General features: G+C 44.7%; 1 protein-coding gene across 2 annotated transcripts in view; it reads right to left on the reverse strand.

The window, feature by feature from the left end:
- IGFBP2 (insulin like growth factor binding protein 2) overlaps positions 1 to 23,893 on the reverse strand; it is a 79,744-nt gene extending 55,851 nt beyond the window's left edge. The window contains exon 1 of one of the 2 annotated variants that reach the window (XM_077320614.1): positions 23,387 to 23,893. In XM_077320614.1, the coding sequence (XP_077176729.1) occupies positions 23,387 to 23,801 (415 nt within the window). In that variant the 5' untranslated portion in view covers positions 23,802 to 23,893. Of the gene's footprint in view, positions 1 to 15,299; positions 15,322 to 23,386 lie in introns of those variants that run through there. The other variant, XM_077320615.1, reaches the window with a different exon arrangement.
- Positions 23,894 to 25,275: the final 1,382 nt, after the last annotated feature.

Raw genomic sequence — 25,275 nt, forward strand, 5'->3', positions numbered from 1 at the left:
GAATATCTCTAACAAACACAGTACATCTCAGCAGAACTGTATTTAAATTATTTGTGTTCCACCTCTCCCTATACTCATTTACCATAATTAAACTGATAAAGGTAACAAATTAATTCCAACACTGACCAGTTTCACTGGCTTTTACAGCTCCTTCTTTACAGAAAGCCAACATGACATAGTGGTTAAGAGCAGCAGCCTCTAATCTGGAGAGCCAGGTTTCATTCCCCACTCCTCTATTGGCAGCCCGGATGGGTGATCCTGGGCCAGTTAAAGTCCTGCTAGAGGTCTTCTCACAGAGCAGTTCTCTCACAGCTCTCTCAAACCCTCCTGTGTCACTTGGTGTCTGTTGTGGGGAGAGGAAGGGAAGGAGATTGTCAGCCACTTTGAGATTCCTTCAAGTAGTGAAAAGCAGGATATTAAAACCCTGTTCAAGCAACAGCAAGCAGAATGAAGGTCCATGGAAATGGCATTCACATGCATAGCTCCTGCACTACTTGCTGCTGCCACCGCCCCTCTGCACTCCCTTCCTCCTATTCATCCCCTGACCCCACAATTCCCCACCACTATCAATTAAGTCATGGCTCAGTTGTTAAAGGGGGAGGGGGGGGAGAAGCCCCAGTGAAGGGCTAACAGAGTGGGGGTATCAGAGCTTAGTGCCACCATTTTTAAGGTGGTGCTAAGTTTAACCCGGCCCATGGATTGGCTCCACATGGAGGTTGCAGCTGCTGCACGGTTTTCTTTGCTCTGGCTCACAGGAAGGCCCCAGAATCCCTATGAGTAATTCTCGGAAAGAGCACAACATTGTGGGAAGCCCTTCCTCAGAGAGTGGGAGCACACTGGTCATATCTGATGAAGTATCTACTGAAATATAGCAGGGGAAAAACTCTAAACAAGAATCAAATCACCAAGAGACAAGATACTTTGGAAGTAAGAGACCCCCAATCCAACTCCTTGTTGCTGCTCCCAAATGGGTTCAGGGTCAGCATATATTCGGACTAAGTACTTAGTTCACTTTGTCATCTGTTGCAATATCATTATTGCAGAATGGACAAACAGGTAAAAGCAAATTTCCTTTGCTGGACTAGCTGACGTCTGCTGCTGAATGCACAATTACTTGAAAGCAAGCCCCACTGATTAAAGTAGCACATACTTCTGAATTTGCATAGAATTAGCAGTCTTCAAAGCATACAACAGTGTCTCTTTTTACCAAGGACTAATGTCAGGAGGTAAAGCTACTATACAATTCAATAGCCAGGTTTTGCCCACTTCCTAGGAATGCCCCCTTTTGCCCTGGGCATAGTCATTCCCCCACCCCCACCAGCATAAACAGTAAAACTGGCAAAGTGCCTGCCCCCCCTACACTTTTGAAACTAAAAGAAAATAAAGGAAGGGAAAATGAGAAGGAACAGAGCAGCAGACAGGCAAGCAGGAAGGGAAACTAATGGAAATAAAAGACAGGAAGGTTGGGAAAATGAAAAGAAAAAAAGAAGCAAGAGGAACAGAGATGCCTTGAAAAGAATGGCGAATGAGGAGAAGCTCGTTTTCCTCACCATATTCTCTCCCCTATGGTTGAATATTGAGACTCCCTTTCTTCATGAAAAGCATAATGGAGGGGCTGACCCTTCCCATTATAATTCAGGTGACTTGATCGGCTTTCTGTGGCAAAAGGATCATTGTCCTTGTAAAATGTGTTGAAAGCTGATTCTTTTTACGATGTACTAGGTTAGTGGGGGTTCTTCACAAAAGGATTACATAGTTGCCTATAATATTGGAACTGACAACTCCATCTGGATTGAAATTCATCATGACACACCTTAATATCAATATGTCCGCCTATTTGTCTGCAGGCCTTGTCCTTCTTAGCTTACCTAATTTAGGCTGTCATGCCTTGTAGCCTGCTGGGCTTACCTGAGACCTTATCTGAACCTGAGCTGAGCCTTCTGGAAGTCTGGCCATGGGACAGGAGTCTTGTGAAAGGGTGGTTCTTCAGGAGAGGTAAAAGACAAAACTAATACAGGCAGAGGAACAAAGAATCCTGGGAATTGTATTTAAACACAATGGAGGTCTGCAAACAGCTGTTATATCTCAAGATAGCTAATTATCTGAAGAAACGGAAATTCAGTTGTGTTAATGAGAAACACTGGATTAAAATGATACTAAATGTAAGGGACTCAGCAATTATTATAAAAGTAGCAAAGTTTTTACTGGCAATTTTAAATGAAAATCTTTTACGATAGATTTTACATCCGGAACTGTTTGAAATTTTCGTTTTATGCTTTGCAATTTTATGCCAATAAAGGTACTCTGAATCTGAATCTCAAGAGAAGTATACGGGTGGGTTGGACAAGGTTGAGGAGCCAGCACAAATTGCTCGAGGAAGAGGTAGGTACCTGGTTTGAGTGAAGCTGCCTTCTGAATAGGGTTGCCAACCTCCAGGTGATGACTGGAGATCTCCTGCAATTACAACTGACATCCAGGCAACAGCAGCAATCAGTCCACCTGGAGAAAACGGCTACTTGGGAAGGTGGCTTCTATGGCATCAAACCCCATTCTTCAAGCCCCTCCCCCGCCAAACATCCCCCACCTCAAACCCCACCATCCCCCAAATGTTCAGATATTTCCCAACCCAGAGCTGGCAACCTTACCTCCAGAAGAGAACATAAGAGGCTTGCTAGATCAGATTACTGTTCTTTTGGTCCAGTGGTCTTTTATTTCACACACTGGCCAACCATTTATTCTGATATTATGATAATTATCTAACAAACTAGATTTAAAGCCCATTGCATCTGTAAATACAACGGGCACCAGCATCCCCATTTCTCACTCCCCCTCCCCAGGCAGCCCTCCTGCCTGCATTCCCCCATGCCCCGAAAAAGCCTGCCATGGCCTCTCTGAGTCTTGGCAGGGCTTTTGGGGGCAGGGAAATCCCTTCTCCCCCCCCCCTCTGTTTGTCCCCACCAACCTCCTCTCCCGGCGGAAGTCGGGGGCAGACTAGTGGTGATTGAGCCAGACTACCCCTTACCGTGTTTGTTAGGGGCTGGTCCGGGCTGTTTCCAGACCAGCTCTGTCCAAAAGGCCACTGCTCAAATATTAAGAGCAGCTAAGTGTTAAAGATAATTATCATAATTATATCATAAAATGGTATGATAGTATCATAATTTCTGGAGCAATTAGAAAGTATTGTTTTCTTAAGAAGACCTTGTTGTGGTTAATTTGCAAGCTGTTTATAGTACAATATGTTCTGGATTGTGTGATTTTATTGTGATTTTATTTTGGGGAGATTGCTCTGTGAATAGTTCTCCCTTGTAGCTGAGGGAACAGAGACTGAATTTGTTGGCCTTTTGTTCATCCTAGTCTAAAGCCTTATTAATATTAACTTTGAAGTACATGGTTTTCTGAAAGTCTAAACATCTTGCTGATGACATTCCAATCCTTTGTCTCAAACTGTGCAACAGGTACTATAAATAGGAAAAATACTATGTCTGGAGATTTCCACCATACTGAGATATTTTTATGGTTTGCATAAGAGGGGTGGCCTCTTATAGCAGTAGGAGACCTGGCCTTACTGCTCTGAACGAAGAAAAGCCTTGCCACCCTTTACTGACAAATTTTCTGGCAGCTAAGAGGCTATGTGATGCAGAACACCTGCCAGTTGCCCTTCCTTTGAAAAATGAATGTTTCGTCACTTGTTGCCAACTCCAGCTTGGAAAATTCATGGGGATTTAGGGTTGGGTGCAGGGAGAAGGCAAAGTCTGAGGAGGTGAGGGATGTCCTGCCATATCATCTACCCCTGAAGCTGCCATTTTCTTCTCAGGGAACTGCTCTCTACAGCCTGGATATAAACAGTAATTTCAGGAGAACTCCAGGTCCCACCTGGAAGCTGGTAACTGTCCTGCACCTCAGCCTGCTTCTCTGTATAGAGAATGGTCTAAGCCTTCAGCAGCTGTGAAGAGTAAGATGACAGCAGATAGATACTATCACTTGAGGCTGCAAATGGTGGATGCTATGAATACTCCCGCACATGAAAAGCGCTATTTAACAAGAGAAGAGGGAGAAAAGTACCAGGGAGAAAAGTACTAGTCCATCTCACTCTTTGCTGGGCTACTTTAAACCTGCAAAGATATTTATTAGCAGAAGAATGCAAAAATGTTACCTTCCATCTACCATCACCCCTATAAAAAGTCACATCCTGGTTTCTTTGGTCTCACCAGAAGACGACAAGAAGATTGGGACACTGGTCAGAACACTGTGATGAAATTTCTAGATATAGAAGTCCTATGTGGCCTGCTTTACACATCAGCATGTAAAAAACTATAATTAAACCTCTAACACTTAAATCAGTAATAATTTCTATGGGATTCTCATGGAAACACATTTAGCATCAGAATACGAAATGCTAAAAGGCAAATACAAGCTCCACTATAACCAGCTTCACTCATGTGAGCAAAGCCTTCCAAGAGTATCACCATGACAAATGGGTAGGATTGACAGCTGCCTTTAAACATGCTTTTTCTGTTGTGTCCCACACTTTGTGAAAGCGCCTGCTTTAGGTCACAAAAGACCCCATAATTCTGTCACTGTGCAAACAGCATAATTATTCATCAGGGCATTTCAAAAAAAGACTGTAGCATTACATTTAGAAAGGGAACACGATTTATTCCAGTGTATACTGTATGCATTGCCTTGCTCTTATTTGTTTCCTACTTCTGTAATTCCATTTTATCAGGCATAAATGTTTTACTCAAACTCCTAAGCTGAACCCTTCAAAGAGGGAGGTCCTACAGATAGGAAGGAAGGGGTCAGAACAAGAAGAGTGCTTGCCCTGCCTAGATACACTTGTCCTGTGCAATTGTCAACTGCACAGACGACCAGGAATCTGGGCTTGATTTTTGATGCCTCCTTATCAGGGGAGGCTCAGGTCACAAGAGTAGCAATGCAGGCATTATTCCATCTTTGCCAGGCCAAGCTACCTGCACCCTATCTAGCCCCTGAATACCTGGCCACAGAGATCCATGTGAGGTCACCTCAAAATCAGATTACTGCAGCTGGCTCTATACGGGCCTACCCTTGATCTCAATCCATAAATTACAACTGGTCCACAATGCTGCCACGGAGGTCCTCATTAGAACATACATTTATTTATTTATTTATTTATTTATTTATTCCCTGCTACTCCCTCACCGGCTCGTGGCGGGTTACAGCGTCTTATAAAATCCCCATTAAAATACCCATTAAAAACATTTTAAAAGCCCAATATGGCGGAAAACCCACTCCCAACCCCCACTACTAGCGGGTTGGAGAAGGAGGTCTGATAATGTACTACTCAACCCCTGGGGGGGGTGTCGATCTACCTCACCTGCCCCATCCTCAACCATAGACCTAGTGGAAGAGCTCCGTCTTACAGGCCGTGCAGAACATTATGGAGGGCCCATATTAGACCGGTATTGCAGCAGCTACATTGGCTCACAGTGGAATTCCAGGTTCGTTTCAAGGTTTGGTTTTAATTTCCAAGGCCATACTCAGCCTGAGCCCTGTGTATCTGAGGGACGACCTATCTGAATGTGTCTCCCAGAGAGGGTTTCGCCCAGAGAGTGCTTCGCTCAGCAACAACAAATAGTCCAGTAGTCCCTGGCCCCAGAGAAATCTCACTGGTCTCAACACAGGCCAGGGACTTTTCAGCCTTGGCCCCAGCCTGGTGGAATGTGCTCCCTGAGAGCATCTGTTTTTTCCCACAGGTCAAAGGGTTTAGGCACATCTAGAGATGGCAGTAGCCAAAGGATAGTGTCTGGGTTAACATGGATAGAGAGGTTGTCAAGAGGCATTCAGCTGCACTGGATGAGTTCAAATCCCCTGGGCCGGATGAAATGCACCCGAGAGTGTTCAAAGAACTTTCCAGAGAACTTGCACAGCCTTTGTCCATCATCTTCGGGACCTCTTTAAGGACTAGAGATGTCCCGGAGGACTGGAAGAGAGCAAATGTTATTCTGATCTTCAAAAAAGGGAGGAAGGATGACCCGGGAAACTACAGACCAGTGAGTCTGACCTCTGTTGTGGGGAAGATAATGGAGCAGATATTAAAGGGAGCTATCTGCAAACATCTGGAGAACAATTTGGTGATCCAAGGAAGTAAGCATGGATTTGTCTCCAACAGGTCTTGCCAGACCAACCTGGTTTCCTTTTTTTACCAAGTAACAGGTTTGCTGGATCGTGGAAATTCGGTTGATGTCATTTACTTGGATTTTAGTAAAGCTTTTGACAAGGTTCCCCATGATGTTCTGATGGATAAGTTGAAGGACTGCAATCTGGATTTTCAGATAGTCAGGTGGATAGGGAATTGGTTAGAGAACCGCACTCAAAGAGTTGTTGTCAATGGTGTTTCATCAGACTGGAGAGAGGTGAGTAGCGGGGTACCTCAGGGCTCGGTGCTTGGCCCGGTACTTTTTAACATATTTATTAATGATCTAGATGAGGGGGTGAAGGACTACTCATCAAGTTTGCAGATGACACCAAATTGGGAGGACTGGCAGATACTCCGGAAGATAGAGACAGAGTTCAATGAGATCTGAACACAATGGAAAAATGGGCAAATGAGAACATGATGCAATTTAATAAAGATAAGTGTAAAGTTCTGCATCTAGGTCAGAAAAATGAAAAGCATGGCTACTGGATGGGGGATACACTTCTAGGTAACACTGTGTGAACAAGACCTTGGAGTACTTGTGGATTGTAAACTAAACATGAGCAGGCAGTGTGATGCAGTGGTAAAAAAAGCGAATGCCATTTTGGGCTGTATCAACAGGGGCATCACATCAAAATCACAAGATGTCATAGTCCCATTGTATACGGCACTGGTCAGACCACACCTGGAGTACTGTGTGCAGTTCTGGAGGCCTCACTTCAAGAAGGACGTAGATAAAATTGAAAGGGTACAGAGGAGAGCGTCCAAGATGATCTGGGGCCAAGGCATCAAGCCCTATGAAGATAGGTTGAGGGACTTGGCAATGTTCTGACTGGAGAAAAGGAGGTTGAGAGGGGACATGATAGCCCTCTTTAAGTATTTGAAAGGTTGTCACTTGGAGGAGGGCAGGATGCTGTTTCTGCTGGCTGCAGAGGAGAGGACATGCAGTAATGGGTTTAAACTTCAAGTACAACGATATAGGCTAGATATCAGGAAAAAATGTTTCACAGAGTAGTTCAGCAGTGGAATAGGCTGCCTAAGGAGGTGGTGAACTCCCCCTCACTGGCAGTCTTCAAGCAAAGGCTGGATACACACTTTTCTTGGATGCTTTAGGATGGTTAGGGCTGATCCTGCGTAGAGCAGGGGGTTGGACTAGATGGCCTGTATGGCCCCTTCCAACTCTATGATTCTATGATTCTATGATCAGATCCTAACAGAACTAGCAGAGTTCCCTATGGCCCACAAGACTGAGCCCTTCCACTAGGCATGTGGTTGAGACTAGTCCCGATAAACTAACAACAAAATGGGCCTCTCCCTTACTGCAGCTGTAGTAATAGCTGCTCTTAGCCTCCTCTCCTGCTGCCTCCCTGAAGAGAGCTCCCAGACAGAGAAGGCCAATAAGAACAGGCTCACACCTAGGGCCATTAATGCTTCCTTGTTAACTGTTTTGATTGTCTTGTGATGTTAACACATACATGTTGTGAACCGCCCTGAGATGCCAGGTGCAATAGGGGCAGTCTCGAAATGTAACAATAAGCAAATAAGTTCTTAATTACTTTTGCTAGTACTGCAATACTGAGAGGGGCAAGGGGAGTCATCTCCAGCAGTACTAAAAATGCAGTCAATGAGAATTACTTTGTAGAATGAAAGTGCTAGGCCAATGGAGGCAGAAATTATTAAGTGACTGAAGATGCAACCCACAGCAGATTTTTCAGGGGTACAACACAGTGAGGACCACCAAAGCATCCTGTAAATTGGCCTATATGCTTTGTACAAGTCACAGATACAGTGACACAGTGTTTCCATGGGCATGAAGACTTCTGTTCAAAGACCCTGACCGCTCCCACTCATGCATATAGAAGAAGAGTTGGTTTCTGTGCCCTGCTTTTCACTACTCTAAGGAGTCTCCAAGCGGCTTAAGATCACTTTCTGTTTCCCCACATCAGACCCCCTGTTACTGTTAAGTCAGAACAGCTTTATCAGGGCTGTGGCGAGCCCAAAGTGGAGAGCATGTGGAGGAGGGGTGGAGAATCAAACCCAGCATACCAGATTAGAAGCCACTAACCACCACACCAAGCTGGCTCTCACACAACCCTCTATGAATAGGATTTCACACAGACAGCAAAATTGCATTCCACAAGTAGGTCCTTGTACTCATCAGAAGCACTGCATTGGATCCTACCCATACACACAAGCACAAGTAAAAGCAAGGTGATCTCTTTTATCAGTAGTGGCATTCTGGACTCATAGTATGTGCAAACAGAAACAGTTTAGTTTTCTGTCCACCCTCCAAGGTTAGAGTTGCCCATTTCCAGTTGGTGGCTGAAGTTATACTGTGATTACAACTGATCTCCAGGCAACAGAGATTAGTTCACTTGAAGAAAAATGCCCCTTTTGGAAGTTAAACTCGTAGCCTTTCACAAGTTTTTTACCACTGAGAAACCTCTGAAACATTCTTCAGGCTTCAAGAAATCCTAGAAGTGGTGCAATTAGGCAGAATATGTACACACCCACCTGGGGTCCCTCCCCACCCACCCCTCATTGGCCATTTTGGGAGGGAGGGACAACATTACCATATATGGTTATATCACCTGATAAATGTTTAATACATTTGTAAAAATTAATTAACTCCCACCCATTCAGGAAATCCTTCCACGGCTGTCGAAAACCGCAGGGTTTTACAAAACTCCAGTTGAGAAAGCCTGCTCAAGAGCAGCGTACCCCACTAAAGTCCCTCCCCTCTACAAACCCTGCCCTCCTCAGGCTACACCATGATGTATTTCCCAGCCCGAAGCTGGCAACCATATCCAAGGTGCTTGAGTTGGCATTATAGAAACTCATCTGCAGAAATGATCTCCAACATCAATGGCCCATTTGGAGCTTCATCTTAAGCCCTGGCCCAATGGAGCTTAGGGTGGTGACTCAAATCCTCATCTGTGGAGTGTCTCCAGCACATATGCCACCGGCCTCAGGAGAGCAGGCTACCCTTACCTTCTAATACTCTATACGTGTAAGCAGCAGCTACATGACATCAGGGACTGTGGCCACACCAGCAGGCAGCAGCTGGCCACATCTGCAGGCTGATATCAGGATTGCACTCCATTTTGATCATTATGTGGCCAGAGCCTTGCCAGTTAGCTTTGCGTCACTGTTTAGCACAGGAAATCCCAACTGCAAAAGCACATTGAAAGTATATTATCCAATGTGTGCAGCATGTTTCTGGAGATCAGTCCTCAGAATTAAGTTCTGCACAAATAGTCCTCACTTAGACTCTTGTTGCACTTCCCAGATGACACTTTTATTGAACTTAACACACAGCTGTGGCCATCTGTGTCCCCTAAAAGTAAAATAGACCGCAAGTCATTAACTCGACAAGAAATGAAAGCCCTAAGAATAGTTAACTGAAGACAGGAAAGCATAGGAATGAAGAGGAGGAAGCAAGAAAAGGGAGGATAGGAGAGCAGTCTGGAGAGTTTGATTTCACAAAGACAATGTTGGGTGCTAAAGCTCCCTTTTTACACATTCCCTTTTTGTTGCCATGGGTTGCCTTTTTAAATGGCTCTGTGCCAAGCTCAGAATAGAAAGGCACCAGATGGAGAGGAACTGTGGGACGCCAACTAAACAGAGTAAGGTGTGAGCACATCCTGTGGGGAGGAAGAGGCATGTGGGAGGTCTGCCATGTGTTTCATAAATGCAAAGTCACTTCTTCCCTTTTTTGAAAGACAGGCAGGCTGCGCTCTTAAATGAGAAATGCTCAGGCTGTAGCATGCCCACTCAGCTTTATAGCTTTATAGCCTGGGAATCAACAGCTTCTCGACTCCATATAAAAGGTTATTTGTAAGTAACGTGAGCATGCATGTGTGGTTAAATCTTTCTCTGTTGTGTTAATACTGAATTACAACAGTGCAAGATAGCACACAGCCCTAACTTGCACTCCTTGGGTAGGAGGTGTGCTGAGCAGTACAGCATACAGAATACAAATCAATCCTATGAATATTAAAAAGCAAGCACCTCCATGCGTCAGCCAGAAGGCAGAATTATCTTCAGATATTACTGTTCAGTTTAGACAGAAGAGCAGTATGAAAGACTTTAAGAACTGTGCTGTGAAGCTACCTTTTGGCCTCACTTCAGCCAATATAAAAGCATTTGTAACAGCAGCTTTATAGAAGCCTAGACTAGATGAACGATAGATTGGTTTAGCAATTCAAAAGTGCAGGAACCAACTTGTATGTGATTGCAAGGGACTGCTTCAAACTCAAGGATATAATTAGAACTGCTCAGCTATGTCACATCGTAAGCTAGATGCTGCAGGCACCTTTTACATGCAAAAACACTAACACAGTACATTTTTTGACCAGGGCTCCAATGCTGATCTGAGAGAACTCAGGACTGTGTAGTCCTGCTGCTAATATCTTGATGGATTAAAATAAGCAACTTATTTGCAAGGAGGGTTTACAGTTCTGCAATAATACACACACAAACATATATAAAGCTTGTCTAAAGAAAACGAAAGTTTCATGCTGAGACACAGTTAAATTGCCAGAGAGTGGGAAAAACACAATCCCACTGAAGTCCTGCAACATCTAGAGATTTTGCATGTGATGAAACGTAAAAGGCCAAGCAAGTGAAAACAGTGACCTGTCCTCAGCTTGCCCACACAAACAGAATTCTTTGAGTGATTTTAACTCATGTTTCTCCCAAGGAGGAGCGAAGGGGTCTAAACAATGATAGCTTATTAAAAAAAACAAAAACGAAAGACAGAAAATATATAACAGATCTACTGGCTAAAAGCCCAGTTAAAACACTTCTGCCTTAAATTATCCCTAAAATTTATCCCTGACATATTCAAGAAGCTCAGAGCACCCTGCAGATAGGGATGCCAGTGCCAGATGAGACCTAAGGATCCCCCAGTTTTACAGGTCATCTCCAAATGACATGGATCAGTTCTCTTGGAGAAAACGTCTGCTTCGGAGGGTGGCACCATAACATTATACTCTATTAAGGTCCTCCCTGCCCCAAATCCTATCCCCCTCCAGCTCCACCCCCAAAGTCTCCAGGTATTTTCCAACCCAGAGCTGGCAACCCTACTGGCAGATAAGGCTCAAGATGGAGCAGAGGCAAATTTAATTGTTTAAAAGATTTTATTTAGATTTTTATACTGCCCTTCCATACGGCTCTGGGCGGATTACATAAAAAATTGTAGAACATTTATATAGAACATATAACAATATAACAGATAACAATCATGATATAACATGCCAACCAGAACAGTATTTTAACAGAGCAATAACAATGACAATCCCTGAGTAGGTTTGATTTTTCAGTCTTGCGGGGGGGGGGGCGGACACCTGTAGATGTTCTGAGTTTGTCGGCCTCAAGCAAAAGCCTAGTAGAGGAGCTACCTAAAAAGATCTTGATCTAAAGACTGCTGCCTGCCCAGGTTCATGGGGGCGGGGGAGTCTTTTGATTGTGAGGGTTCTGGAGTGTAATACTGTTTTACTGTTATGGGCTATTGTGCCTTTTTTTTAAGCCGCCCCGAGCCAACACGTCAGGAGGGGCAGGGTATAAATTCAGTAACGAATAAATACATGGCTTAGAAATTAATGTCAAGAACCTAAAAAGGGCAAAGTAAGGAAAGTAAATTTGAGCCTCTGTTGGGTAAAACACAATTTTAAAATGTACTAACATTTATTAATATTAAATTAATATTTGGGGAGGCTGGTATATAAATACAATAATAAATAGTTAAAAACCCAAGACTTATAGCATAGCCTCAATAAAATCAGTTCATTCATGCATACCAGTTCCTCCACTGTTCAGACCTGCAGCATACTTTGGATGAAAGTTGTCTCCTACATGACACTTACTGGACACACTGGAAGTGCTTACCTTGACCAGGGTCGGCTTTTGAAACATTAGAGGCCTCAGTTAGTTTTCTCTGGCCTTCTGGCCCACGGAATTTACTAAGGTCCATAGCGTCCCAAGTATATAATATCATTTTATGCATAAGGAACTAGCTTTGTATATAACAATCTTTGTAAATTTTGTATTTTATGTATGCTGTTATTATTTCAAGCCTGACCACTGATAAAGGTGGTAATGCCGAAACGCTTCTGGTCAGTGGAAGCATTGGTATGTACATATGCGCTGATTTTATTGAGGCTATGCGATAAGCCTTGGGTTTTTAACTTTAATAAATATGAATACTAAATTTTAAAATTGAGTTCTACCTTACAAAGGCTTAAATTCATTTCCCTTATTTGGATCTTCTTAGGTTCTTGACTTTGATATGGGTCACAATATTTTCTCCTCATTGTTTGAGACTTAAAAATTAAGAACCAGTAACTTGAGTTAAACTCAGAAACAATTATGTAAACAATTCAGTGGTCTTAAGGTAAAGGTAAAGGTATCCCCTGTGCAAGCACCGAGTCATGTCTGACCCTTGGGGTGACGCCCTCTAGCGTTTTCTTGGCAGACTCAATACGGGGTGATTTGCCAGTGCCTTCCCCAGTCAATACCGTTTACCCCCCAGCAAGCTGGGTACTCATTTTACCGACCTCGGAAGGATGGAAGGCTGAGTCAACCTTGAGCCGGCTGCTGGGATTGAACTCCCAGCCTTATGGGCAAAGCTGTCAGACGGCTGCCTTACCACTCTGCGCCACAAGAGGCTCATTCAGTGGTCTTAGAAACAGGAAAAATGTTATTCTTCCTTTTTAAAAAACCTCCTACGATAAAAGTCATAATTTTGTTAACTAGAAATGATGCCAAAAAAGGATTTCACGCATTTACAGAAAGCGATACAGTATCACTATAAGCAACAGGCCCAAAAGTCTTGTGCAGCTTTAAAGCACAAGCAAAGTATCAATATTTTTTGCCATAAAGGTTTTGCAACTGTACTATCAGATATAGAGGCACTGGTCTCGGTGAAATGCCTAGCTCTTCAGTCCTCCCACATAAACTTTCTAATGCACTGCACGGATGAAGTCGTATTGACAATCTATTAAAAAGAAACACATTTCAGCACCAATGATCAATGATTACATCATAAATGTTAAAAAGTAAGCACACTGGGAATGACTTACAAGTCACCTTCGTTTCAAACAGAAGGATAATCTGTCTCCTAGCCCAAACATGCTCGTGTAACATGAATCCAACAGAAAAGGGTACTGCAATTACTGAAACCTCCAGTACCACAAGCTGTAAAACCCTCTGTGCTGAAAGCTAATGTAGCATCAGGCCAAAGGCTAAATTCCAGGCCTGGTCACAAGTCTCTCACTCCTCTTCATATCACTGGAGGTCTGGAAAGTAGTAAATAAACTCAGCTTCATGAGCTTTTTAGAAAAGGTGCCTCACCTCAAGAAAAACACTCCACTCAGATATTCCTAAAGCACCGAAGATCTTGGAGATTCTACAGCCACCTGTAGTACCTTCACTTTGTATCTGTTTCCTCCCTTCCTTTTAGGGGTTTAGGGCCATTTTCTCTCATTGGTTGTGGCTCTCCTCTACACACATCTTCACAGGACAACTCCCCCTCTGACACTACAACTTCAACCTTAGTCAGCTGTTTAGGATAGGAGACAGAGGGCAGTGATCACCCACAACTGCAGCATCTGTAACCATTATTCCTGAGATAAAATGGGCTGTCCACATCTGGCATTTTCCCAGAGTTAGATCATCTTCAGGGGTCCTGGGAAATGTCCCCCACCATCAGAGGCTGGATGACAAGGAATATACAAGGGAGAAACTTTTCAGAGGTAGCTTCTACTTCCTGGTAGGGCTCACTATGGATTCCCTCAAAGCTGCCACCACTACCTACCTCCAGATATCTTGGACCACTAATGAAGGGAGGATGGGTGGCACTGTTCCTTGACGTCTGCTTGGGTTATTTTACATGGCTCTGTGGCTATTACATGTGGTAGGTAGAAGCAGCATTCACACTCTGGGGGTGGGGGAAGGGAATAGCATTGGACAGTGCCAAGGCTGTTCACTGTTTGTGGTGAATACCACCAATGGCACCAGCAGGGGTTGGAAGGTTACATGCTTATTTATTTATTATTGTACTTATAGACTATCACTCTTGGCCCCAGCCAGCACATGACAGTTTACATACAAACAGGCCTAAAAGCATAAAACACAATAAAACCCGCAGTACATCCAAAATGGCAGCAGCAATCAACAATCTAAGATCCCCCCTACCCACCCTCAACCCTTTAACTAGTATTTGCCATTACCCTGGTAGATGTTTGCAGGGGATGGTTAGCCTACGGGACCCCAGACTACAAAGGCTGCAGAGACTATAGAGGGAGGGACCCAATCTTACTACCGTGGCTTCAACCAAATGCCTGGGGGAAGAGCTCCGTCTTACAGGCCCTGTGGAACCCAGAAAGCTCCATCAGGGCCCTCAGCTCTTTCTGGGAGCTTATTCTACCACATCAAGGCCAGGAGAAGCACTGGCAAATGGGCGAGCTGCACTGGGGAGCACTTAATGGGAAGGCTTGCTCTTTTTCTCTGCCTTCCAGACTTTCAAAGCAGCTTACGATTTCCTTCTCTCCCTTTCCCTACAACAGGCAACTTTGTGAGGTCAGTGGAGCTGAGGGAGTGCTGAGAGTCACATACTGGGTGACTGGCCCAATTTCGCCCAGCAGGCTTCATGCACAAGAATGTGGAATCAAATCTGGTTCTTCAACTTAGAACCCTCTACTCTTAACCATTACATCACACAAATTCTCATAGCATCTTGCCTCCCTCCAATACCTGGAAAAGGCCCTGCTTTTAAAAATTCTGTTTGGCTTTGTTACATGTTTTTATTCCTGTAATAACATCTATGCAACCTGTCAGGATGAATTAGATGACCCTCCAGGGAGGGCGGTATATAAATGTAGTAAATAACTATTTTATTAGTCAAGTATGTAATATCTATTGCCACATTTAAGCAGAAGAGGAAGAATCTATGGATTCATTCAAGTAATCTGTCCCATTAAATGCTTGAGATAGGGAAAGCAAATAAGAGTATCATTGCAACCAATAGAATAAATACCACAGAATCCTAAACATCACTTAGACCAGGTTAGACCACTTCCCAGAGGTTGGGTTATCAGTTCCTATTAACAACTTAATGCACCTTCCATATTCATTGACAGTTACTCTCTGTGTATCAGCTGCTGGAGACGGTGCCTTCCTTGCGAATTCCCCAGGGACATCCGAATGTTCACTGAGTGCTGGACGAGAAGGACCTTTGATCTGATCCAGCATCAGGAGTTATATCACATGACAGGACTGGCAAACAGTGCTGGCATGCCATTATGTTTTTCGGACTCTGTTCTAACCCAGGAAGGGTGAGGATTGGTCTTTAAGTTTTGCCCTTACATAAACCATATGTACTGTTCATTCATTGCCTTCCCTGTTGCCATATCCTCAAAAGTGTTTATTTGTACTCAATCCCTGGCTGTGGATAAGACAAACTCTTTGTGGTCTCGCTCAGTCATAAGTCCCAACAATGCCCTTTAGCAAATACCAAACTTAATTTCCACCCTCCTGAAATCTAGAGGTGCGGGCTGGCATCTCTGAGACAAGGCAATACAGAAAACCTGTTAACAGATGAGATGGAACGAGATCAAGTTAAACATGTTCCAAAAAGCTTTCCTGTGGTCCACAAACAAAATGCCACCCACAAAGACAAGCACGTGGAGTATTTTTTAAAAAGCCTTCTATTTCAGTTAGTCACTTGTGTAATCTCCATTATTTATGTTAGTAGTTTCATAATAGCCAGAGTAGCTACTCTTTTATCCTTTGGGAAGATCAGATAAATTGCTAAAATTTCTAAATAATTACCAATAAAACCAGAGTGACCTCTAGTATAAGTGGAAACCAAGGTGTGATAAGGTCAATTTGGTGACACTTCCCTCAATAAGTCAATGCTAAATCCAGCTTGAGAGTCAGCTTGGTGTAGTGATTATGACCAGCAATGATAAGTCACTTGATATTGTTACTGTTATATTGTTACAACTATTAGTTATTAATATTGTACAGTTATTCATAGGTTATAGACTGTTTCATGTATTGTTCTTATGTTCTATGTAAACCGCCCTGAGCCTCCTGGGAGGGCAGTATATAAATATAATAAATAAATAAAATAAATAGGTAGCAAAAAGCTGGGTGCAAAAAAACAGCTCTTCTTCTAAAATCCAACCATAGTATTAACTGGCTGACAAGGTGCTTCATGGCATGTGAGCCTTTTGAAAAGGGCAGGCAGTAGGCTTTCAAGGGACTTTTGAAAAGACAGCATGACAACCCCCAAACACCCTACAAAAGCTACAACTGCAACCCCAATGAACCGAAAGACTCTGGATTCGGAAGTGAATGTTCTGGGATGTCTTAGAAGCTAGCTGATTGATTGCATACAAGCTTTGATAGGAACTACAGCAGATGCATGAAACACATCAGAAAGGTAGTAAAAGGGATGAATGCTGTGAACCATGAAGTTAATTAACAAGATTACAGCTAAATATAGCATAGATGGAAAACCCAAGCAACAATATTTTCACATCCAATAAACAGTTTTTTGCAGTGGAGGGAACTAAGCATTGGGGTCCTGCTGGGATCAGTATTGGGACTGATTCATTCTTAATTGACCTGGAATCGGGAGTAAGCAGCCAAGAGGACAAGCCTGCAAATGACACCAAATTATTCAGGATGGTGATGATCAGAGCATATTGTAAAGAACTCAAAAAGTATCTCTCCAAACTGAGTGAGTGCATGTCAATATGGAAGATTTGTGAGTCGAATTCAGTGAGTAATCTGTGTGTGGGATTCATGAATATAGGATGTAGTGAAGGCTGTTGGTTAAGAAGACTTTCTTCAAAGGGGATTAGACAATTACATTGAGGTTAGGTCCATCAATGGCTATTTGTTAGCAATAGTTCAGTGGCACCTCCATGTTCTGAATACAAGTACTTGAGGATGACAACAAGGGTTGGGTCTGGCCTCATAGCCTTGCTTGTAGCCTCTCCAATGGGCAATCATACGAGATAGGATGCTGGACTAGATGGCATGGCCTGAGCCAGGATGGGTGCCCTTATGGAGCCCAGCAACAGTAGGTAGTCATATGTCCTCAGAAAACCCACATGTAACTATCTAGTTCTACTACAAAAAAATCAGTCTTCATATTAGTGAAGACAATCACAGATAGTCTTTTTCAAGCTGTCATTTTAGACTTAAGTGGTGTAAAGCAGTGGTCCCCAACCTTTTTATCACCGGGGACCACTCAACGCCTTTTACTGAGGCCTGGTGGGGGGGGTAGTTTACTCTTCTACTCTCAACCACTGCCCTAGCGCTCTCTGATCGCTATGGTAATGTCAAAATAAGATACAGACACGCCACAACAATGAACATAAGGAACATTTTATTTTCATGGAAATTTTAACTCATGACAATGACAAATCAATGGGAACCCTGAGCTTGTTTCTCTGCAATGAGATAGTCCCATCTGGGAGTGATGGGAGACAATGACACCCGAAGTGTGTTGTAAAGGGGCTGGGGGGGATGAAGTAAAGGCATCCTTCGGGGCCCACCTCCAATTAGTCGAAGGACCACATGTGGTCCGCAGCCCTCAGGTTGGGGATCGCTAGTGTCAAGGCCTCAAAACTGAAGTCCATGACAGAGCAGAAAACTGACACCTGATCCAGTGTACACATGAATTATCTCAAGGTTTATCATTAATCACCTATTCAGGCATTGAATGACAGAGAAATTACAGTAAAAGCTGAGTTATCTGGCACCCCTAGAGGTCTGGGATTGCCAATCAATCAAATAAAGCTTATTACTTTGCCGTACACCCTACCCACAGAGATCTGCAGAGACCATGGGAAATCCACACTCAGCAGGATCCTTTCCCTCCAGGCCATGCCACATAACAGGTGGACAAGTGGACCAGCTGCCTGGGACCCTCTGGCACAGCTGGATCTCAGCAGCTCAATGCAGATGGAGGAGGATAAAGTCAGCTGGCAGTGGGAAAGCTTGCTCTTTAGCCACTGTTGGATAATCAAGGGCTGAATGACAACATTTTTATGGTACTTCTCATTCCCACACAGTGCAGGTCTATTACCTCAGTTTATGCCTAATGTAGTCTACCATTTCCAAGTCCCCTCTTTGAATCAGGCACACATGCCTAAGTTTTCAGAATACCCTTCTCGGAGCATCCCCATGTCAATTAGTAGAGGAATAAGCACACAATATTTAACGTAAACAGGTTTGCAGATGGCAGCAGCGATCCTCATATAACAAGCTGGACCTTTCTGAAATGTACTGGTCTTTGAGATCTGGGATCAACTTCCATGTGGACATGCATCACTTAGAAGTCTGGAATGAAACACATGGGAGTCGTTAGCTACAGTAAGGATTCCCAACCATGTGTCTGCGGATCCCTGGGGGGTTCACGGGAGTTTGGAAGGGCGTCTGTGATGGCTCCAAAGTGGCATGGTATGAGGGCGGGAGGGGGGGAGTTGGGCTGTCTTCTCAGCTCCTACTCTTCTTTACGGCCTACATGATGCAGAACCGCCATACTAGTAGTAAAAATGGGGGGGGGGTGGAGCCTAAGGGTGTGGGTAGTGATGTTATTTCTGGGGGCATGGCAGGGGCATGGCCAGCTGACAACACTTCTGGGGCTCCTCAAAAGTCTGAGAACTTATTTCAAGGGCTCCTCCACGGTCAAAAGATTGAAAAGGTTGAGCTATAGGTTTTGGAAGGATTCATTGCAAGCAAATGGCAACAACTTTGGGTTGCAGGCATGGATTGGTTGAATAGATAGAAGGCAGAGTGTGAATTAACTGTAGGAAATCCACTCTACTGGCTCCAAGACTTGGCTTTAGTAAATATAATCGGTACTGAGCAATCTTGTCTTTTATCTTCAAGAGGGAAGTGAGCATTCAAAACTTTCTAACACTGGACCCCAAAGGGTACAATTATACTTGGCCAGTCAGTTTGAGTTCCACAGACTTGATACTTTTGTTCCAACATTCCCCAGAATACCCACAGCCTTTTTTGCAATCAGCAACAGCATCCGTTTCTTGCTGTGGATTATTTGTATTTCATTCTGCTTACAGCCCTCTTGGATTGGCAGCACAGACCTCAGTGGAAGATTAAACAATGCCGAAAGCCCACAGCAGGAGAATTCTCAGTCTTATTCCTTGTTTCACTTGGGCAACCTTCCTGACTCCCATCAGGCACAAAAGAAGCTTGCCAACCCCTTAATTTAGGAATTGCATACAAGTTTTGCATTCCAACCTCCAATCAAGATTTTTTCCCCTCTCCTTAACCTGGACTATGCAAAAGAAGTACAGTTCATGGAATTTACACACAGAACAACGAATCAGCACCTGCCTCCTCCTTGCCAAAGTACCTATCAAACCAATTTCACATCAGTGCTGAAAATGACACGAAGCCTCCTTATGCTATTCCTGCTTAATCTCTCTGCTGGTAATGGAAAAACTTCCATTTTTTGTTCATCTACTAGCTATACAAAAGGATTTCAAAACACAAATCAAATATATTCAATGCAATGAATTTCTAAAATAAATCTGCCTATAGTATACAAATAATTTGATCAAAGTCTGACATCTCCTAGACCATCTTACATCCCATAATGTCCCTGATTTTCTGAAAATTATACCCAGATATTAAGTCTGTCTGTCGTGTGTAAGAGAGACAGAGAGAGAGGGAGAGAGACTGAATATATGTGTAGTTATACTATTTTGGACCAATATATATTTAAAAACATCGTATCAAGATCTATGATACAGGCACCTACTTAAGATGGAGAAAGAAACAGGAAGCCAGCACTCAGTTAAATCAAATGTATGGTCGGTGTCTGGTGAAAATGGCTTTTATATCCATTTTCAGGGCTGTTTCTTCCCCTTCCCACTCATCACAGAGACATATAGTAAATCAACATACATCCTTTCCTTGCTGCTTCAGGCAGAGGCCATTTTAATGCCACTGTAATTAGATGCTTATGCAAAAAAGTTGTCTTTCATACAGATAAAATTTTTACTAGACTGCAGCACCCGGAGGATACAGCGGCAAGGTTCAAAAATAACAATCTATGATTATCATTAGATGAGCATGCTTGGGCAAATGGGGAAATCCTTGGCCTCATGCACTTCTTTCTCCACCTTGTGGACAGCAATTTAAGGAAAGACTTCTGTTTGTTGTTACATCTAGGAGTGGTGGTTTGCTCTCTGCCCACAAACCAGATTTTGTATCTCTGGTTTAAGTCTTATTTTCAGGGAAGGAGGTGGCCTGACCTGGATAGCCCAATCTTGTCAGATCTCAGAAGCTAAGCAGGGTCAGTCCTGGTTATTATTCTGATGGAAGACCATCAAAGAAGTCCAGGGTGTCTATGCAGAGGAAAGCAATGGCCTCTTACCTCAAAAATCCTGCAGAGTTCATGTTATAACCTGATGGCACTGTCTACCAAAATGGAAGTCAAACCACAGTTTGTGATTTAGACACCTTAAAAAAATCTATGGTTCATCATAAAAGGGAACCTCCTTTAGATTATAATGTACAAGGGGATGTTAACCCAAGGATCCCCCACTCATTCATACAATGACAAATAATTGTGTTGGAAACAGACCTTTAGCAGCTTAAGTAGGAAACGTTGATTGTAGGTAGGCAAAATGTCACTTGAAACAATGATGTCCGCTACATATACACTCGGAATCACAACAATATTTCCTACAGTAAGCATCAGGAGTGTAAACAGCCGATTACATGTCCCTAGCCACCCTTGGGGGCATTCTGCAGGAAGTCTCAAGAGGCCAGAGTTTTTCAAGGATACATATCTGCTATTCACACTTTCTATGATTGCTGTGAGAAACACTGGAGTAACGCCAGAGTCTATGTGGCAAACACAAGAACACAACTGTCAGATAAAAGTGTGAAATGGCTCTTTATCACCCATTCTACACTTTACTCATAATGAGACAGCAGAATTTAGAAATATGGGACTGAGTTCCCACTCTGCTCCCCACTGTGCTCATCCTGTAACCTAAGTGGTATAACCCAGGATTTTTACATGATCTGTGGATCAGTTCTTGCTATTTACTACTATACAGCTTTCAGAACCCAAGCCCCAAATGTTCATATTTGATAACAAAACTCTCCTTGATCCCATTCCATCCCCAAACATGCCTGTGCCCTTTCATGCCCGTCAACTGACACCATTCTGGCAGCAGGAGCCTCTCCCATGCCAGTGGTGGTTTCAACTTGTGGGAGAGGACCCAGACTGGGTCATGGTGCTCTCACCAATGGCCAGGAGGAAGGAACAGGATGACCTGGCAGAGGAAGCCATGGAAGGTTCAGTAGCAAATCTGAGTTTGATTTTGTACGGTGTTTTAAATATGCCTTGAAATGTAACCTGCTGTTTGGTAATGCTCTCCATTATTAATAATAATAATAATAATGCAGGAAACATAAAATATAAAAACCGGTTTAGTCTTAAGCAATGGAAACTTTTTATATTTTATGTCAGGGAAGGGAAACCCATATGGAGCTCTTTTGGAAGCAGGTTCTGAAAAGTTTAGTAAGATTAGAAAGGAGTCCCATTTCAAAAAGTTTGAGAACCATTTTGCTATGTTATTGTTTTCATCAATTGACCATTGTTCTCATTCACCCAGTGCCATTCAGTCACCCCCCCCCCATGACAGCATCTTCCAACTTCTGCTCCTCCTCCACATCTCTTTTTATTTGTACACGTATCTTGCCTCATCCACTTCCCACATCCTGTTCCCCCAGGGCCTAAATCTTTCACACACACCCTTTTCTATTTGTGTTCTAAGAAGCAAGATCTTTGGAATACTTTTTATGAAGACCAATCAAAATGACACTAGGCAGCATGCAAGCTTTTGAGTTTCAGAGATCTCTTTGTCAGACTGGATGTTAAAAACTGAACAACAACCCTTTAAAAGCACTCTTAATTAAGTAAGGGGTATCTTTCAGACATTAAGATCCAGGACTCAGCCTGATGAAGCACTCTGAAGTTTGGAAGTTCCCCTGGATGTTTTCACACAGCTGTGCTATTTTTGTCGGTATTAAAACAAAGTATTATATGGATTTGGACCAATGGGACGATGTGTTTTTCCACCTTAAACCTACACATATAGCTTGTTCCTATCCTCCCTGCCCAGCCACAATATATCACCGGTCCCATTACTGCAGGGCCAGCTTGATTCCAAACCTTTCCTAAACATCCTTTCCCCACCCCTGCCTATTCCAAGCTCAGACCTTCACTTGAGATTAGACCAGATCTTCAGCACATGGCTTCTCTGAACTCCCCACATGCAGCATTTCTCCCAAGTATCAGGATGGGTAGCCATGTTAGTCTGCCTCAGCAGCAGCAGCAAAGAGCAGGAGTCCAGCTGGTAGAACTAACAGAATTTGTGGCATGGTATGAGCCTTCATGAGTCCCTGTTGCAGAAGTGAGCAGTGTCTCCCAAATTTTGGTAGCATTTAAGGTGTGACCGGAATCTTGCTTTAAAAAAAAATATATCAGCCATTTTAGCCTGCCACTTTTTCAGAGTTAATGCATTAGTTCCCTCACTAACACTCATCCCTCCTAGTTCTACAAATCCCACAAATCTAGGTTGTTCCCCAACTCCCTTCTCCCCTCAATCCCTCATGTTCAAATGGCAGGGCAGGAGCATGCTTTCTGTCCTACAACTAAATCTGAACCCCAGCAACATAATAAAGAAAACGCCTCTGAGCACATGCAGAGAATTCTCCCACATATCCAGGAACTCTGAGGTAGAGTTGAGAAGGACTTCCTATTTTAGTAGCAAAGCACTCACAATTACCTCTTTTTCCTAATAAGGACCCCCATGTGCTCAATACTAACTTGGGAATTAGGGCCCCTTCCCTGAACGCCTTGCTGACCTTTCCCAATATTTCTCCCCGAAACATTCTGCACATGCTTAGAAGACATTCTGTTTCTCTCCGGGTCCAAATCCTTTCCTGAAGGCGATTCCACGGTGGAAGAAGACGGGAAAAGCCCCGGCTTAAATGAAGGCTGCCATGCTCACGAGACGGCCCTCTGCACATGCCCAGAGACCTGCCCCCAACCCTGAGCAGCGCCACCCGCACTCCCCAGCACCCCCTTTCCCTTCCCCGGAACTCCGGCCGCTCGCCGGGCGCCGGTCTGCTCCCGCCACTCACCGGTGCCTCGGTGCTCGACGCTGGCGGCGCCGTACTCGGGGGCGTCCCTCCGGCGAGCGCAGGTGCCCTGCCCCTGCACGAGCGCTTGGAGCGGCAGCTCGGCGCCGGGACGCGGGTAGCAGCGGAGCCCGGAGGCGCAGCGCGGCGTGTAGACCCCGCAGGGCTCCGCCTCGAGGCGGGCGCATACCGGGCAGCAGCCACAGCCCGGCTCCCGCACCAGCTCCGGGCAGCCCACGGAGCCCGGTCCCGCCGAGGCGGGCGGCGGCGGGGAGCAGGCGGCCAGGCGCTCGGCGGTGCACGGCGGGCAGCGGAACAGCACCTCGGGCAGCGCCAGCCCCGCCGGCGGCCACGACGCCCACAAGCCCAGCCCGAGCCACAAGTAGCCGCTGGCGACGAGCTGCTGCAGCTGCACCATCCTGGCGGCACCACTCGACTGAGTGGCCGACCGAGCGCCCGCCGGCCGGGCAGGTGCTGCTGGGCGAGCGACTGGGGAGCGCCCCGGCTCCGCTGGGTCCTAGAGGCAGGCGTCCACCTCGGCTCCACCCCTCGGCCAACCACGTGCGGCGGCTTGGCGGACTCGCGTCCTGCCTGGCCCCAGGGCTGAAATCCTAGGACGAGCAGCGGCGGGGGAGGAAGCCCGTCAGGCTCAGTGAGGGCGTGGGCGGGGGCATCTTTCGCTTTAAAAGTACAAGCTGCAGGATTGCCAAGAGTTCATCGGAGCAGCATTCCTCGGACACTGCCCCCCTTCCTCTCTCTCTCTCTCTTCTTCCTATGCCTCCTCAAATGAACTTCGGGCCACTCCAGTGTCCTGCCTTGTAGCACAGAAAACAAGTTATAGATTCTCCACCTAACCTACCTCCCAGGGTTGTTGTGAGACTAGCAAAATGACTTGACAAATCCATCGTTTCTGTCTTCACAACGGGCCCTCACTGACAAGTGTGAATGGGGGAGGGGAGATAACGATCATACATTGCCAATTCTGTAAGAATATTGAACTTTATATGGCACCCAGCACCAGGTTTTATTAATACAAAGCAGACCTGTGCAGTGCCCTCCTTGTATGTGCTTCCTGGGGTAAGGCCTACTTAAGTCAGTGGAAATTACTTCTGGGTAAATAGGGATATGAGAGGTGGTGGGCATGTGTTTCTAGAGCAGGGGTAGTCAAACTGCAGCCCTCTAGATGTCCATGGACTACAATTCCCATGAGCCCCTGCCAGCAAATGCTGGCAGGGGCTCAAGGGAATTGTAGTCCATGGACATCTGGAGGGCCGCAGTTTGACTACCCCTGTTCTAGAGCATATTGGAAAGAAACATGTCCTGTGTAAATGTTAGCGAGGCCCTGTTTGTAATGCCATCATAATGGAACTCTGACATAATGTCACAATGTATGCCATTGTGCTGGCACACTGGCCGGTTGGGTGATGCCGCAGTATTATTCATCATCTAGTGTACCCAGGAGAGCTAAGAGTTTGCCATTTCCTGACTCCGTGACCCCCTAGTGTTCCTAAAAGAAACTACCACCCAGATCCTTGGAGGCCTCCCATCCAAATACTGCCTTGGGTTGGCTGCGTTTAGCTTCCAAGATCTGATGAGATCGGACTTGCCTGAGCTATCCAGGTCAGGGTGATGCTGCCCATTCGGCCTAGTGCTCCCCAGACACTCCTCAATAGCTACCTCAGCCATTCTCTCCAAACAGCAAGGACCCTCAGAAGTTCAGCATGTGCCGCAGGGACTTGAATTTTAATCCTCCATACTGAACCTGCCGTATGAAGGATTAAAAAAGAAAAGTGTCGCCTCGGAAAGATTTTTGCTATGCAATGGACACTGTTGGGAAACCCAGCAAACATTACAGCTGCTTTTCCTACCTTCCCTCCTAAGCCAAATCAAAA

This window comes from Paroedura picta, chromosome 2, assembly GCF_049243985.1.
Source record: "Paroedura picta isolate Pp20150507F chromosome 2, Ppicta_v3.0, whole genome shotgun sequence".
Lineage (NCBI taxonomy): Eukaryota > Metazoa > Chordata > Lepidosauria > Squamata > Gekkonidae > Paroedura > Paroedura picta.